Source organism: Oryza sativa, chromosome 5, assembly GCF_034140825.1.
Source record: "Oryza sativa Japonica Group chromosome 5, ASM3414082v1".
Lineage (NCBI taxonomy): Eukaryota > Viridiplantae > Streptophyta > Magnoliopsida > Poales > Poaceae > Oryza > Oryza sativa.
The window spans coordinates 4,313,854-4,330,987 of NC_089039.1; the positions used below are offsets into that span (position 1 = coordinate 4,313,854).

Here is a 17,134-nt window from a genome sequence, read left to right on the forward strand (position 1 = left end):
CTTCTATCAGACAATTTTTCTAGAAATAGGGTTGACCTTTCTATAAAAGATCTAACCACAACAAAAAAAATTAATACATAACAAGGGATGAGACAAAATTTTGAAGGGCTGAAATATCTTTATGGGCCTAGTAGGGGAACAATGGTGTTGTGGATAAGGCTGGCTCTATTTATGTTTTGGTTGAGTGGTGAGGGCATACCGAGGATTACCTTGCCCTGTGAACCCCCTAATGGTGTGCACAATGTTGCAATCTGGCGTGTGGTGAGCTATGGTAGAGGAGAGAGGGAAGAAATGAGTAGCCTTGGAGGTGTCAGAGTGACCTATTGAGGACAAGAATGGCTTGGGGAGAGAGAGAGAGAGAGAGTGATCTATGGAGAAAGAAGGAAGGTGTGACCCAGATCTAGACGGACGACGAAGAGAACAAGCACGATGTGGCAAAGAGAACAAGTGGGCTACTGCTGCCGTCATCGATCGAGGTCGTTGCTTGATTCAACTAATCTACGTCGCCGCCCTGCACCTGGCTCGTCCTGTCTCCAGTTCTACACGCGTGGCCTTGACCTGCTACTGGAACAGCCTTGATCTATGCCCATCCATACCACCTTGATCTGTACCATTAGGGAGCGAGGTGATGGCCAGCTAAGAAGGAAAAGAGTAGGAGGGGATGGGGAAAGTGAGCTCCTTCTCTAGTCTCGAGTGCCACCACGCTGAGCTCCTCCCCCATATGGTGATGGCACACGGTGTATGAGGGTGGTGACAAGAGCTCATTAGGGCTTTTTGCGACGACATACGGAGCACGAGGGTGAAGGAAAGAGCCATGGCCAACAATGAGAAGGAAGCGGTGATGGTTGTGGTTTGTTTGGAGGACAGAGGGGAGGAAAAAGGGATGCAGAATTTGAAGAGAGAGAGAGAGAGAGAGAGAGGTGTTATTACTTTAAATTTGTCATCTTAGGTTTGTTTTGTAATGTTTCAGCTAACAAATAAAAAAGAGTAAAGTGCACCAGCGGTCCTCAAACTTGTCGAGGTGTGTCATCTAGGTCCCTATACTCTCAAATTGCACTTTAACATCCCTAAACTCAATTATGCGCCTATTAGTGGTCCAAACCAGCCTCGGGATGACTTTTAGCCGACGTGGCATCATGACGTGGATGGTGCTAGTAAGCTGCGGGGGTAATATTGCAAAGGAGCCCTCCTTTTTTTTCCAAATCGTCACACACATCTTCCCTGTGTCCCCTCGAGTTCTTCGCGTCAGAGATGAGCGGCGGCAAGGCAGGCGACGCAAGGCGGCGATCACTGGCGAATACTCCATCCTTGCTCCTTGCTGCTGCCGAATCCCTAGCCGTCAATATCTAAATCACGCAGCCCCAGTAGGTCCTTTCGTTGCCGCCATGGATGGGGGATATACTGCATCGGTGTCGTCTTGGCGGATGGGGAAGCCTGCGCTCCCTCTGATTCAATGCCCGCAATGCGAGTTGAAGACGATCGTTCGGCGTAAGGCAAAGACGTCCGAGAACTACGGACGCATCTTTTACACCTGCCCAAGTCACCAGGTCAGTCCAGATTGATTCAATATGTTTTTGTTTACTCTGCCAATTAGGTTTCATTTTGTTCAATTGTGTGCAGCGGAATGGTACTGGATGTGATTTTTGGTATTGGGAGGAATATTATGAGCAATATTTGATTAAGAGAGGGTATTTGCAAGCTTGCTCTAGATCGAGAGGCAAAAGGCAGGTGATAGATTTGCATGGTGAAGGTGAAGGAGTTGGAGGAAGGCAGGTTGCAGAACAAATTGAGGACAAGCAGCTAGTAAAGAAGATGAATGTTTTGATAGAAATTGGTAGTGAAATTGTTCTGCTACTGAAATGTTTTGTAGCTTGCTGTGTATGTATTTTGGCCATCAATATATATGCTTTGTTTAGGAACGGCTGAATCTGTGTTGAGAAATGTAGTGACATGGATTAAATGTAATGGCATAATTTGTGCAATGATATGATATGGCTATGGCCTTTGCTGAATGGAATGAAATGGCCTTTGCTGCTATATTGTTCTCATGAGAAAATTTAACCTGATTTCACATGAATCTCAAAAAAAATAGCTAACTGAATCCCAGAAAAATGAGCTAACTAAATCCCATCACAATTCTGAGATTACTACTGGAGACAGGACATACATTACTAGATAAATTGCAGTGCCATTACTAGATAAATTGCAGTGCATCACAATTATATTCCAGATCACTACTGGAGCTTAAACCACTGTGAGTTGCATGTACCATCTCACTAAACAAAATATTAGATTACTTCTACCATCCCAGGAAACTATGAAACAAAAGACAAAATACAAGTATCTTCCCAGATTTTTGAGTATGTCTCTAACTATAACTATCACTCCTCGGCAGCGGCAAGGAGCAAGGATGGAGTATTCGCCGGCAATCGCCGCCTTGCGTCGCCTACCTCCCCGCCGCTCGTCTCTGACGCGAAGAACTCGAGGGGACACAGGGAAGATGTGCGTGACGATTTGGAAAAAAAAAGGAGGGCTCCTTTGCAATATTACCCCCGCAGCTGGCTAGCACCATCCACGTCACGATGCCATGTCAGCTAAAAGTCATCCCGAGGCTGGTTTGGACCACTAATGGGCGCATAATCGAGTTTAGGGACGTTAAAGTGCAATTTGAGAGTATAGGGACCTAGATGACACACCTCGACAAGTTTGAGGACCGCCGGTACACTTCACTCAATAAAAAAGCTATGCAAAGAGTACTTGAACGGAAAATAGAGGGAGCGACATAGAAATGTATGGAGTCCAAGTGAAACTGTTGTGCATTGTAAGGCTAGTACCTCTAGAAATGGCCTCGTCCTTCATGGCACACTCTTTTCCTAAGACCACTCTTAAGCGTGGCTTCCATTGTTTATGGCCAAAGAATCAAGCCTTTTTTCGGAACTCCATTTCCTTGATGTTTTAGAAAACATCGGCTTTTATGTCTGTGACCATCAGGATGGCTCACCCACATATATATTTTGATGGAGATGAGTGAGGCATACGGCTTCAATTCCTCTCCTTCTGGCCTAGTTATCCCCTTATCTCCTGTAGTTGACCCAATATGTTGCCATTTACCATTTACATGTCCGTTGACGAAAAGTTCGCGCTCGATCGATGGTGCCAGGTATGTGTTGGTGTGAATTAAGTCGACGAACACAACAGCCTGAGAGATCTGCTTAGCTCCAGTGCAGGTCCAAAATATCGATGAAGTGTGGGCGTGCCAATCAGTTTGATCCTGCAACCGATAAGATAGATGAATTGAAGATCAAAGAGTCGATCGGCCGATAAGCCAATATAGCATGTTAACCGATGTCGATAGGGTTTTGAACAATCGGCTATATGTTCGATGTAGATTTTGACACTTGAGTAAATAATGATATAAAGATAGTCTACTGATGATAATGTAATAAGACAATAATATAAACCAGTAGAAACCAATCGACTAATAAAGGTATGATGGAATAAGCACTGATCCGAAGGTTAAAACATACATCGGCTGGAGGTCCAATGTCATTAAATCCATATGATTAGATAATCAATGAACTCTTTGTTGTCATCGGCTAAATCTAACTTATATGTAATCCTTGCGAGCCGATGCAATGTCCTGATAACTCATCAGCTGAAACCCCGATGAAACCCTTATTGACAATCAAAAAGCGGGCTAGAGATTATGGTTCTAAGCACGACTTAGTAGGTCAGACCCAATTGATACAGCACTAAGTATGAAAAAAATATAATATCTAGACAATCAAGCCTTTAACTGATTTTCAGGGTGGTGGATACATTTAGCTAATCTAGACCAATGAAACAATTTAACTAATACTAACAAAACCCTAAAAAAGATCTGGCTAATACAACTAAATTGAAACATTGACTTAGATTAACTAAGATATGTGATAAATAGGTGTTTACATCGATAAGATTAGAGTGTCGAGGCCCTAGCCCTGCTGATGCAAACAGCCATAACAAGCCTTACCCCTCGTCGGTGATCGAAGCCGATGCAGCCCAACTCGAAATAAGAACTCATCGAGAAAAACGAAAATAAAAAGGGTGGCAATGCGCTGAAGTTGTATTGATCGAGAGATAGATTACAGAGACCCGGTGTGTGTATATATTTATACCCATGGGTAGATACTAATCCATATCAGACACGACACATATTTCCTTAAGATAAAAGGAAAGATACAAGTCCTAATCGGACACTAAATAAACACTTCCTAAAGATAAAAGGAAATTACCAAATCCTGTCTAATTAATAGATAGAATTAAACTGCCATGCCATGGTCTTCACGATTCTTTCTTAAACTCGGTCTCTTCTGGATAAGTTTCCATCGATTGATTGTGCTCTTTCCTTAACCTAATCCACTAAAGAATCTTACCAAATTTTGGCGTTAACAATGTCTTCACATATAAGGTGTACAATTTACACGACATGTAAGGTCCTGAAACTGCTTAGTCGCGGTCTTAAAACTACAAGTAAACAATATCTATTTCTAGGGGCTAGCTATTTGTCAATCGTCTGTTTTTTCACTAACTGTGAAACATTTTAAATTCATGCATGGATATAATCTGTAACCCATCTCCCCTCCCTTTGTTGGCCCCCCACACGCCACCTCTCATTGCCTCACTGGTGTCATGCCGCCACCAGCAAGCTTGCTAGCTGCATCCTCCTCTAATTCTAGTGCTAGTCCAGCCTTCTTCTTCCTCCTCCTCCTTTCCCTTTCTCACCCACTCTTCCTCTCCCCTTCGGAGCGACACATCCATCTACAGGTGAGGACCGTCTCACACCCAGCGGAAAGCTTCGCCGCCACCTCCTCCATGAGCCCTCCAACTTCACTCGCGGCGTAGGGAAAGTACAGGGGTGAGCAGCATGGCACGCGTCGGCGAAGGTGGTGGCATGCTCCAGTGTAGGCGGCAATGCGGGCAGCATGCTCCAACGAAGGCAGCGAAGCCAGCGACATGGGAAAGAAGCAGCTATGAAGGGAGTCGAGCTCGAGGCGGCCCTGCCGACCTGCCTTCTCCACTCTCGGCAAGGGGTTGCTGGATCCGAGGAGGTCCACCGAGTTTCCCCCACCGAAGCCAGTCACGTGGGGAGGAGCTCAAACCCTGCCTCCACCACGAGCTCCTTCCTACGACGGTGAAGTATCTCCGGGTCGGCTAGACATATAGCGGTAGGTTGATGCGTGCGTGCGGCATGGCTACTTGCTTCTTCAATTTCCTCATGCCGTTGTCTCTGTAGGTGCGGGTTGATCTGTGCCTAGTCAATGTACCGTCACCCGGAGCTCCTCGCCACCCCGAGCTAGCTCCTCTTCCACCAGGTGCACCTCCACCGCCTCCATTCAGCGAGCGATGGGCTTGTCTCCAATGAGATTGTGCGGTCAACGCAATTGATGTTCGCGAGCTAGCTTCACCATTGCCGGCCACCTTGCTCCTCCTCCACGAGCTTAGCAATGGCGAGTCACTCATCAATCTTGTCTCCATGAAATCAGAGGATCGTTGGATTGTGAAAAAGGGGAAGGAGAAGGAGGAGGAGAGTGTGACATAAGGAACCCATAAGCTTTTTATATTTATAGTGCTGAGTAGACTGCCACATTAGCACCATGTTGGTTAAAACCGGACTACAAACCGGTAAGAGGGGAGGGGGAGGGGGAGGGGGGTAACTGCACGGAACTAAAAGCTAGGGGATGCAAAATACCCGGCTTTAAAGTTTAGCTAGATGTGTATTTTAGGCAAATGTGCAAGAGTTCGGGGGTATAAAATGGACTTATCTCTTTTTCTCTTCATGTCTTTTGCATGCATTTAACTAACATATCTTCCTGTAATTCGCTTTGTTTTAAATCCTCTATCGTTCAACTTCAACACCACGTTATTTGCACGCATCTAGGTGATCTTGATCTTTGTATTAACGATGGTTGTGGCTTATATTTTAAAATAAAGAAAGTGGAATTTAGCTCGAAGAAAGCGGTAGAGAGAAATCCAAAATCTGGACCTTGCGGCGGCGAGAGAGGAACAAACCTACACCGACAGTGTTGTCAATATGTGTGATCCAGCAATAGACAAATTGTACAGGGATGATGAGCTAGCTAGCTAGCCGTGACAGCCTTCTCTTCCGGTGATCCGTCTCGTAACGTCTGGAAGCAGCTAGCTACCTTCCTGCAGCTATGCTCCAATTAATCAACTTCCATCGTATCCATTGATCGATGGCTCTTTCTTCATTTCAAAGGAGACCTTAGAATTCTCTTTTATATCAATCTTTTTACAGGAACAAAATTTAATTCCTATATAATTTGTTAAAAATTCTCTGTTCTAAAGGAGAGGGAACTAATTTCAATTGGACAGATGAGTTAGCTCTTAGCTCTGCCGTGATCATGGAATCCATTAATTCATCTTTGGCGGCACTATTAATCCATTAATTAATGTATTGGATCCTCGTAGACAATACGGAGTGGAGTACTGTTTAATTTGGAGCTTAGCCATCCACTAGCTTAGCTAGTACAGCTTAGACTGCCATGGTTGCGGAGCAGGATGGTGACGTGGATCCCACGTGTCAAGTGGCACCGATCTCGTGAGCCCTATTTAATCCCCTCCGACCCGCCCGATTCCTCCATATCCGATCCCTTCTCGATCATCGCTCATCATCACAATCATCAACAGCTCAGTTCATCCGTGCCGTGTTAATTTAGCTAGCTAGCAATCGAGCTCAGTTTTCCTAATTAATTGCTAGCTCGATTTGCTCGGTGATCTCTTCAATTCGCCGGAGCTTGGAATCAATCGAGAGATTAGAGTGTACGTGAGAGCTAGCGGGAGATCGTCGGCGGCGATGGTGAACACGGCGGCGGTGGCGGCGGCGAAGGGCAGCAGGGGCAGCGGGCTGCCGCTGGCGTCGCTGAACCACATCAGCATCGTGTGCAGGTCGTTGCAGGAGTCGCTCACCTTCTACACCGACGTGCTCGGCTTCTTCCCCGTCCGTCGCCCCGGATCCTTCGACTTCGACGGCGCATGGTACACACAATTCACATCCAATGTTTTTCCCTTCGATCTGGAGGGTTTGTCGTAGTCGTGATTTTCGCTCAGTTTTGATCTCGTTTCTTCTTTAAAATAGGATATCTTCTTTATATAAAACGTCGGTAACAGTATAACCGTTCAAAAATACATCTTATGTTTTTCTCTTTTTCTCTTCTTTTGTTCTGGTCTGATTGGTGCATGCAACGCAATAATATCATCGATCGTTTAATTATTGGCAGGCTGTTTAATTATGGGATTGGTATCCATCTGCTTCAGGCTGAAGATCCTGACAGCCTGCCAGGGAAAACAGAGATCAATCCTAAAGATAATCACATCTCCTTCCAGGTACGTTTGGTATACGAGATTTGGATCATATCACTACAAATATTGCAACACATCCCATTCACCTTCATGATCCCATCAGCATGAATTTTTTTTTCTCAAAGAGATATTTCCATTTGCATTGGTTAACTGGCCGAACAGAGTATGCACTGCCGATCGACGCCTTGTGCGATTTTGGATCGACACATCTCTTTCTTTTCGTGTCGTGGCAAAGTTAATCTAACTAATTACCTGTTCGACACGTCTCTATTTTGTTGGCACATGTGTTAGCATCCGTGTCAACGTCAGCAAAACGGCCCCATACACATAAATATTTTAGAGCATACTCCGTATGTATATGGACGAATAGTACGTATAAGTGAAACGTCGCACCAATCATCAACGGCTAACAACATAGGACACTAATTAATAATGTTATGGCCTGCCAAAGTTGCCGGGGACTTTTGTCTGTTCATATCTCCACGGCTACTTCTACCATTTCCCTTCCAAATTAACATCATTAAACATATCCTCCCACCATCACGGAATATAATAACTTAAAATCGAATGGGACGTATCCTATTACTATAAGTCTGATAAGTCTGGATATGAGGCATGTCTAGATTCGTAGTATTAGGATACGTCTCATCCGGTTTTAGGGTGCTATATTCTGGGACAGAGTTAGTATTTACAATGCTATTTTTAGATTCTTATTAAAATGATAATGCATCATTAATCCCCTATTTGACATTGGAGCTTCAGCTAGCATTAGCAAAGTCCCAGTAACTATTAGGCTTGTCCATGCTCCTAAATTCCTTCTTTTTTCCTCCGTTAGTAGGATAGATTAGTTGGGAGGTAAAAATGGTGACTTTTGTTGGAAAGATTAGTTGGAGGAAAACAAAGAAAAAAAATGTGCTACGGAAGAAAATATCTGATAAAAAGATAAGCATGCTGAGACGGTAAGAGCAAGTAAAATTGGATTTTTTTTTATCGTTGAAATAGGTGCCTGAACAAATGACTCCGCCTTCTTCTGTTTGGCCGTGTAAAGCAGTTGAAGTAAATAAAATGCTATGGGTACTACCTTACCCTACCAGATATTGACAGATGCCCAATAGATGTCTGGCTGGCGGTAGGCCAATCCATGGTGCACGGTTAACAAAATTCTAGTGACAATTGATAATTGCCATGTAGGGGTCCTAAATGTTTCATGCAAAATTCATATAAGTAGGCACACTGCAGTTACGAGTCATTCGTAATACGCCTAATTTTAGGTATGCATTTTATAATAGGTTATTATATCAGTTGGTAGTTCGTGAATAAGGATAAATAATCAGATCGTGTGTTCTTTTCTTTTCTATCTATTTGTTACTTCCCCATTCTAAAATATAAGGAGTTTTTATTGGATAGGATATATTATAGTACTATTAATCTGGACAAGTTGTCTGTCTAACTTCTTATATTCTAAAACAGAGGGAGCAGTTCGTTTTACTGTCTCTCTACATCTTTTTACTTTTATATATAGAGTACCGGTCCAAGCCTTTTAGATCGAATTTCATTCCTAAAATTGACCACCTCATTCCGAATTGAAGTTTAGAACTCTCTAGAAAAGGACCACATTGCACACATTTGCATGTCCTACCTCACTTGGCATTTTGCCCTTTAGCTAGACACAGCACAGCTGTTAGTTAGGTAATCCCCATCGTCCATTCTCATCTGGAGTACAGATTGCCTTTCCACTAAGCTCCCTTTCCAAATCCTTTTTATCGCAACTTATCAGAGGCATTCATTGTGTTGCATGCTTTCGTACATGTATAGTTTGGTCCCAAATTAACCTCTCAAATATGACAATTCTCAATGCTACAATGGGAGGCCATGGAAAGAGATCAAGCAGAGCCTCCTCTGTTCCTGGCACCAAACTGACATATATAGTTTTGTTAATTAGGTATATGATAAAGGCAGATTGGTTATTTGATTATTACAATTGTAATGAATCTTTAGCCAACTTACATAGATCAGAGATGCATTGCATGGATCTGGCAGGCCAAGTTGTATCTCTTATTTCACACTGAATTATTGTTGTTCATTTCATTGTAGCTTCACATGCCAAAACATTAATATGCAAAAGACCTAGTATTCTCTGCCTCTGTATGTCTCCCTCTCTGTCTCGGTCTCTGTCTCTGATCTATGATCTGTACATGAAATAGTGATTATATACTAATGGACAAGCTGATGCTGCATCACTGATTGTTGTGGATGCATGCATATGATCACTAGCTTGCCAATTAGTTAAGGAGATATTATCACGAGCAACTTGTGTGTGTGTGTGTGACTGTGTCATCTTATCATAAACCTGACAACGTTGCTGACTCATAGCGCACACACGAAGATGAAGGTGGCAGACAGGCGACGACGACGATAACGACGACACACATCATATTACATGAAAAAGTTTTTTTGTCCCGATGCATAAGTACATAGTTAATTTACAACTCGAGGAAAAACTTACACATCAGATAATTAAGAAAAGTTATTTTTAATTTTTTTTTATTCCTAGTTAAGAGGTAATTGAGGTATCTCTACGTCTATGTCATCTCTTTTATTTTGAAAATTTTCAGACATCAAAAATATGAAAATATATCTAGCCGTTGTATCACCCACTATTTATGTAAAAGTTTTCTACACCAAAGGAAATGCTACAAATATATATTAAAAACAAGCCCAGTAATGTAAAGCAACTTCTTTTACAAACTTGAGAAATTTTACAGTACTTAAGAGGTCCAAAAAAATACCAAAACTTTTAGTATAAATTTTGCGCGAGAAATTTTACAGTATTTAAGAGGTCCAAAAAATAAATTTTATGAGAGGTACCAAATTTTATACTATAAAATATGCTACGTCGCTATACAAATTTACATATGCCATGTTGGATTATGAGCTAGACTTGACATGTAGCTGGTCGGTTTTGCAGTGTGAGAGCATGGTGGCAGTGGAGCGGCGGCTGAAGGAGCTAGGCATCCCTTACATACAACGATGTGTGGAGGAAGGTGGCATCTATGTGGACCAAATCTTCTTCCACGATCCCGATGGCTTCATGATCGAGATCTGCAACTGCGACAACCTCCCCGTCGTCCCCCTCGGCGCCGACCAGCCGCTCGTCATGGCCGCCTGCAAGAGGGCCGCCGTCATCAAGCAGCAGCAGCAGGCGTCCTCTTCTCCGGCGACGGCGGCGGCGGCGGCACAGTGCGCCGTGCCATCGTCGACGAAGGCGATCCACGTCGGCGAGGAGGCACACATCTCGTGCGCCTAAAGGCAGGAGAGATTGTGTACATGCTTGTGTGGCTGCAATGCAATTAGGGATGCAAGTAGGCTGATGTACAAACTCACCAAAATAGGTTATTTACTACTCCCTTCTCTCGTAAAAAAACCAATCTAGGATCGGATGTGACACACCTTCATACTACGAATCTAGACATATATATGTCCAGATTCACAGTACTATAATATGTCATATCTGATTCTAGGTTTGTTTTTTATAGCAAGGATGGAGTACGTGGTTGGTGGGTTGGTCCACTTAAATAGCATGTATGTGGGTTAGTGGTCAGCTCTCTTTCATCGCTAAATGCAATGAACGGTTGTGGTTTGCTAGATCAGTTGTCAGGTTATGCGATTGGGCTCACTGGGAGTTTGTACATGAGTACTATGGTGTTGGGCAATGTAATCCCCTTTGTTATAAGTAAAGAATAAATTAAGCAGAATGAGTCATGTCTTAATTTTCAATCGATATATTTTGTTAGTGTAAGAGTATGTTTGGAAATTTTGATGGAAATTTTTCTCATATCTATGTGAATTTTGAGATTTTCTACTTATAAGCAAGTGGAGACAGGGGGAGGCGAGAGCAGGGGCCATGGTTTGAATTAATTCCACAGTGATTTCACGAACTTTAACAAAATTCGGGGAAAAGATCAACAGACTTTTTCCGACATATACTTTTTCAGTGTTGCGACATCACCACTGAAAGCCAAGTCGATTATTGTTCCCATCTGGATTAATTAGAAATATCTCTCAGCCTTAATTCACGCATTGTAAACGCACTTTTCCTAGCTAATCGTCACACTATCAGTCTAGCGCATGTATATACGCTGCCTACGCGGCATTTCGTGGATGTACGTACAGTACGTTCTTATCTGAATGAAAATGATGTGTGGAGACAAGTGACTCGGTAAATTGGAACAAGAAGAAGCGTGAAAGAAAATAACTCCTCCGTGAAAGAAAATGATCTAGACGACAGAAATCGATGGAGATATTTCATAGTCATATATATGTGGAAAATTATGTAAATTGATATTTATCTAAAAAGGAATCTAGATTAGTTGAATGGAGAAGTTCCATACAAACATCTAATAAGTAACTATAGTTCGATGTGATTTTAAGATAATGCCAACAACTATATATCTTTATAAATCCATATTCATTGAATATGTAACAAGTTAATCGAATACAATAGTTCTTTCATACATGCAAACGTTATTAGTAGAATCCTATATATATATATAGCTTCTCTAGAATTCAATGAGTATCACATTTCACATCACTTTCTTACGAACGAATCTGCGTATTTTACGTATGGAGCAAACAATCTCGCTATAGATAGTGTATCTCCAATACAAAACAAACAATCATAACAAAACGTTAGCGTGCCTCACGCCCTCAACCTATATACTCCCTCCGTTTCACAATATAAGTCATTCTAGTATTTCCTACATTCGTATTGATGTTAATGAATCTAGACATATATATCTATCTATCTATCTAGATTCATTAACATCAATATGTATGTGAGAAATGTTAGAATGATTTACATTGTGAAACGGAGGAAGTATATACTCAGAGCGGTTGTAATCATCCCAAACCCACCATATATTTATCTCAACAACCACGATATCATCCTCTGCAACTAGGTTGATGAAACCATGACCACTCGGATATCCTAGGCCACAAAACACGCTAGAAATATCGTCGGAGGGAGTCACATCCATGGTGATCCATCCAACTTGGTGCCAATTGTGTGATGAGTTCATTCATGTTTGGTGTCCCCCTAGCATATACATCCATCCTGCTTGTCGGTTGCATGCATGCACGGACAAGGTACGGCTTTGTCGGTTGCTATGTGTACTGTAGGTCCAGCACTTTCAGACAGTGAGGCAAAGCCATCCAGAGGCCTTGTTTAGATCCCAATATTTTTTTTTCCAAAAACGTCACATCGAATCTTTGAATATATGTACACTCTTTGAATATATGTATACTCTAGATTATTAAATATAGATAAAGAAACTAATTGAGTAAATTGTATTGCCGGTACACAAACTTGTCAGGTGGGTGCAATCCAGTATACGAACATGTAAAATGCTCATTTTAGTGCATAAACTTGTCTGATGCGTGCGGAGAAAGGCGAAAAGAACACTACATGGCTAATCTTATTGATTTAGGGGCTGATTAGAATACTACGTAAATACATATCTGAGAAGGTTGCTATTAGACATACACCTCTCTGATAAAATAATAATTGGATGTAGTGATAGTAGAAAAAAGATAAAGAAAAAACTTAGCAATGATATGAGGGTTAGAAATATATGAAATTCATCATTTCCATGATGAAGGATAAAGTAGAGACCAAATTTATAAATATTGCATATCTTATGCATACTCACTACACGTATGCACGTCACATCCTAATCAGCTTCGTAAAATTAACATTACCAAGTTATTTTGGTCCTCGTTCGCACGAACTAGACAAGTTCATGTACTGAAACGAGCATTTTACAAATTTATGTATTAAATCGCACCCAGCTAACAAGTTTGTGTACCACCAATGCAATTTACTCAAACTAATTGCACAATTTGTATGGAAATCGCGAGACGAATCTTTTGAGCCTAATTAGTCCATGATTAGCCATAAGTGCTATAGTAACCTATACGTGCTAATGACTGATTAATTAGGCTTAATAAATTCGTCTTGCGGTTTCCAAGCAAGTTATGAAATTAGTTTTTTCATTCGTGTCCGAAAACCCCTTCCGACATCCGGTCAAACGTCCGATGTGACACCCAAAAATTTTCTTTTGACGAACTAAACACACCCAGAGTCTCACAGTACTACTGCAAGTATGAGTAGACACTAAATATTCATACTACTTCTGTCTTATAATATAAAATAGTTGTGAAGTTATTTTTGGAAATTAAAATTCTATGTTGGGATGAGTGTGCGTTTTACGAGCCTATGTTTGTACTGTGTTTCAAAGAAAAAGAATATTTAAAATAAAATTTTATATCAAATACTTAGGTTTGTCAATATTCTAAATTTTATCTGGGTCTACCACGACAATCTACAAGGTTGAGTTCGAATGTGCATATAGGGGTTAGGTTTTACTTTCTTAGTGCGCTTTCCGAAAATTAAAGCTAAACGGTGTGTTTTTAATATTTTTTCTATATAAAAGTTTCTTTAAAAATTAAATAAACTCTTGTTCGATGTTGCAATAGTTAATACTCAACTAATTATATGCTCAGATAAAAAAAACTAATTATATGCTAATGAACGGACCTAAGGCTCATTAACAACACATGATCCAGTTCGATCCGATGGATATAAGAATAGAGAGAGAGAGAGAGATAAGATGAGAACTTTTTAACGAGAGATAGCTTTGATACTGAATGGAGAGGAATAGGTGTGAGGAGTTGAGATACTCACGTGGCACACATACTGAATTTGATTGTGATCTGAAGAGCATTTCTTTGTCAGTAATCGAGTTCGCTGAAATAACTTTGATTTATTAATTACCAGCTCGTCGAGCACAACCTGCAAAAACATATCTGAAATTTCAATTCAAATAGGACCTGGTACAAAAAGCTGAGATACGATTGGCAGTCAAAACTAAGTTTTTTCATTTCGCTTGTTAAGGAAATGCTCGGTGAATCAGAATCTCCAGTAGAGAAGGTGTTTGGAGGAGCACGATTAAACCAACAGAAATCCCTCTCCCTGCATGTTGTTCATCAAAATTTCAGATCAGGACATCAACTTCTAAACCAAAAAATTTGATTCAGTTTGGGATTTTGGGTCAAATGAGCACCTGTTAACCAACACACCTGCCTGCCTCCACATCCTTCAGTTCAGCAAGAAGCCATATGACCATATCAAGCTGCAGCGAAATATTCATCCTCACAGATGATAGATTCACCACTTTCTCCTTCCTGAACAACCAGCAGATAGGACTTTATACAAAGAATAGAGCTTTTCTTCCAATCATCAACATCCCCAGCTATGTCGCTATCACTGTAGCTGACAAGCCGAAGATCTCCACACTCCTTATAGCTGCACCAATAGTCAGTCTCTGCTAAATAGCAGTAGTACATACCTGAGAAGATGTCTGACTGCAGCCAAGTGTTCTTCGGTTCCTTCTGAGAATGCATTGTTGTTGCTCTGCTTCAGGCTCAACCGCCCAAGTGCAACCTGATGGTACAAATAAAAAGCACATAGTGCAAATGCATCAAGTTTCTCAAGGTATAAACATGAAATTTTCTCATAATTTCTTCTATCTATCTAAGAACTCATGCATTTCATCATAAAGTCACATAAGCCTATTGCCACGTCCTCTGAATTCTTCAATATGAAAACTCATGCATTTTCACCGTATATTCACATGATTTTAGCAAGCATCAAACCTGATAATGTACAAGAGCGCAAGGGTGTAATGTTATCAGAATTGAAACAGGTCAAATTGTAAGAAACATAAGCACTGATTAACATCCTGAATTTTTACATGCCTACAGTGGATAGCTAATAAACACCAGCATTAATCATTCGATACAACAGGTAGCCAACCAATGTTTCACAAATGACAATTGGAAATGTTTCTTCATCGGGGAAGCTCGATTCGTTCTCGCTGCTGTAGAAGAAGCCGGCGAGGGTTTGGGGGAGCTTCTTGCGGTGGTCGGGGTCGGAGATGAGGCCGCGCCACCGCCTGGACACGCACTTGCATCGGCAGACCGACTTGACGGGGAGGCGGGAGAGGATGTCGACGATGAGGTCTTCGGTGAGCTCGGCCGCCGGATTCCTCGTCGCACTGGATCCCTCCTCCTCCTTCTTGGATTTCTCTCTCGCCATGTCGCCGAGAAGCGCGAGCTGCAAACAAATCGGCGGTCAGAAAATTGGGGAAACCGTTCAAGAAGGCGGGGAAGGAGAGGAAAATGGTCGCCGTCGCGTACCGGCTACCGGCGGAGAAGAGGGCGGCGGCGGCGGCGGCGAGGGTTTCTCCTGCAACGGCGGCGTGGCGAGTGGTACGACGAGGGGGAGAGAGAGTGTGTGTGTCTTGGGCCTTTGGGCCCAAATGCCACTGCGCAAGCGGAAAAAAATCGAGTTTCTTTACCAATCGTCAATTTAAAAAAAAAAGTCAATGAGCAGCGTGTGTTGCATTTCACGGACACGGTTTGCGTGGTCGATCTTGTGCGTGATATATGTATAAACTCAGTCCCAATAACATCGGATGTTTAACACTAATTAGAATTATTAAATGTAGACTAATGACAAAACTCATTTCATAACTCTGGAGTAATTCGCGAGACGAATCTATTAAGCTTAATTAATCCATGATTAGCCTATGTGATGCTACAGTACACATGTGCTAATTATGAATTAATTAGACATAAAAAAATTATCTCGTGAATTAACTCTCATTTATGCAATTAGTTTTGTAATTAATCTATGTTTAATACTCCAAAATAACATCCAAATATCCGATGTGACAAGGACTAAACTAGTTTAAGCTCTGAAACACCACCATAATACTATGCCACTGCTACGAAAGTAGTCGGGCTGTGTTTTTTCCTACTCCCTCCGCAAAAAAGAAAAAATCAATCTCGTATAAAATAAATCAACCTCGTATAGGATCTGATGCATCCCAGTATTACAAATCTGAACATGCGTATGTCCACATTTATAGTATTAGGATGTATCATATTTCATACGAAGTTGGTTTATTTTGGGACAAAGAGAGTATTTTTCTAACTCATCACTCGTTTTCCGTATGCACGCTTCCCAAACAGAACAGTTAAAGGTTGTATCTTTTGTAAAAGTTTTTTTAAGAAAAATTATTTTAAAAAAAATTACCAATATTTAATTAATCATGTGTTAATGGATAGCTATGTTTTAGTGTGCGAGAGATTAGTTCCCAACACCTTCGAATGAACACAGCCTGAGAGGTGTTCAGAACATAATTAGTGCAAATTAAGAAAAATAAATAAATCAAAATTGCTGGACTTAAATGTAGGTTTGGACTATCACCAATGGTCATCTGGTGTAAATAAAATTCTGAAGTTCCATGGGTGATAGATCCAGAATGGTGAGTTCAGCAGAGATAAGCTTCAACAACCTTTAATTCAGGTGTACATGCATTTACCTCACCTGAACAAAATTATGTTAATGGTGGCTGGAGTCAAGTTGTGCCATTCAGATCTCCAGTGTCTGAAACTTGTGTCACAAATCAGCGAGCAGCAGCAGCAATTCTGAATTTGGTGCTATATATCAAACCTCCGGTTCGAAATTTGCTAGCTGAATTCTGATCAGGAGACGCCGTTCTGTATTTGAAATTACTGAATCTGTTTCTGCTGGAAAGACAATTTCCTTTCGCTTCAGATTTATATATGAATACTGACCTAATACAATTTCAGAATTTCTCTACCGGTGATCGGATTTTGCTGAAGAACATTTCATTTATTCACCAGC

At 41.4% G+C, this 17,134-nt stretch overlaps 2 protein-coding genes across 2 annotated transcripts; one reads left to right on the plus strand and one right to left on the minus strand.

Moving 5' to 3' along the window:
• Positions 1–6,644: 6,644 nt before the first annotated feature.
• LOC4337946 (glyoxylase I 4) lies at positions 6,645–11,117 on the plus strand. Its single transcript, XM_015783830.3, has 3 exons — positions 6,645–7,038; positions 7,281–7,386; positions 10,331–11,117. The coding sequence occupies exons 1-3, from the start codon at positions 6,857–6,859 to the stop codon at positions 10,667–10,669; spliced, it is 627 nt and encodes a 208-aa protein (XP_015639316.1). The 5' UTR covers positions 6,645–6,856; the 3' UTR covers positions 10,670–11,117.
• Positions 11,118–14,175: 3,058 nt separating this feature from the next.
• LOC107281092 (F-box protein At1g67130) lies at positions 14,176–15,756 on the minus strand. Its single transcript, XM_015783832.3, has 5 exons — positions 15,619–15,756; positions 15,236–15,535; positions 14,769–14,863; positions 14,500–14,604; positions 14,176–14,212 (listed from the first exon to the last, which is right to left on the minus strand). The coding sequence occupies exons 2-5, from the start codon at positions 15,515–15,517 to the stop codon at positions 14,191–14,193; spliced, it is 504 nt and encodes a 167-aa protein (XP_015639318.2). The 5' UTR covers positions 15,518–15,535; positions 15,619–15,756; the 3' UTR covers positions 14,176–14,190.
• Positions 15,757–17,134: the final 1,378 nt, after the last annotated feature.

What these genes read in the sequence shown, in the direction of transcription:
- LOC107281092 (XM_015783832.3), bottom strand. Translation starts at nt 15,517, where the DNA reads ATGGCGAGAGAGAAATCCAAGAAGGAGGAGGAGGGATCCAGTGCGACG. An exon ending in TTGTCATTTGTGAAACATTG is followed by an intron (nt 14,864 to 15,235) that starts GTTGGCTACCTG and finishes TTGTACCATCAG; the next exon opens with GTTGCACTTGGGCGGTTGAG. An exon ending in AAGGATGTGGAGGCAGGCAG is followed by an intron (nt 14,213 to 14,499) that starts GTGTGTTGGTTA and finishes ATGTTTTTGCAG; the next exon opens with GTTGTGCTCGACGAGCTGGT.
- LOC4337946 (XM_015783830.3), top strand. Translation starts at nt 6,857, where the DNA reads ATGGTGAACACGGCGGCGGTGGCGGCGGCGAAGGGCAGCAGGGGCAGC. An exon ending in TTCGACTTCGACGGCGCATG is followed by an intron (nt 7,039 to 7,280) that starts GTACACACAATT and finishes AATTATTGGCAG; the next exon opens with GCTGTTTAATTATGGGATTG. An exon ending in ATAATCACATCTCCTTCCAG is followed by an intron (nt 7,387 to 10,330) that starts GTACGTTTGGTA and finishes TCGGTTTTGCAG; the next exon opens with TGTGAGAGCATGGTGGCAGT.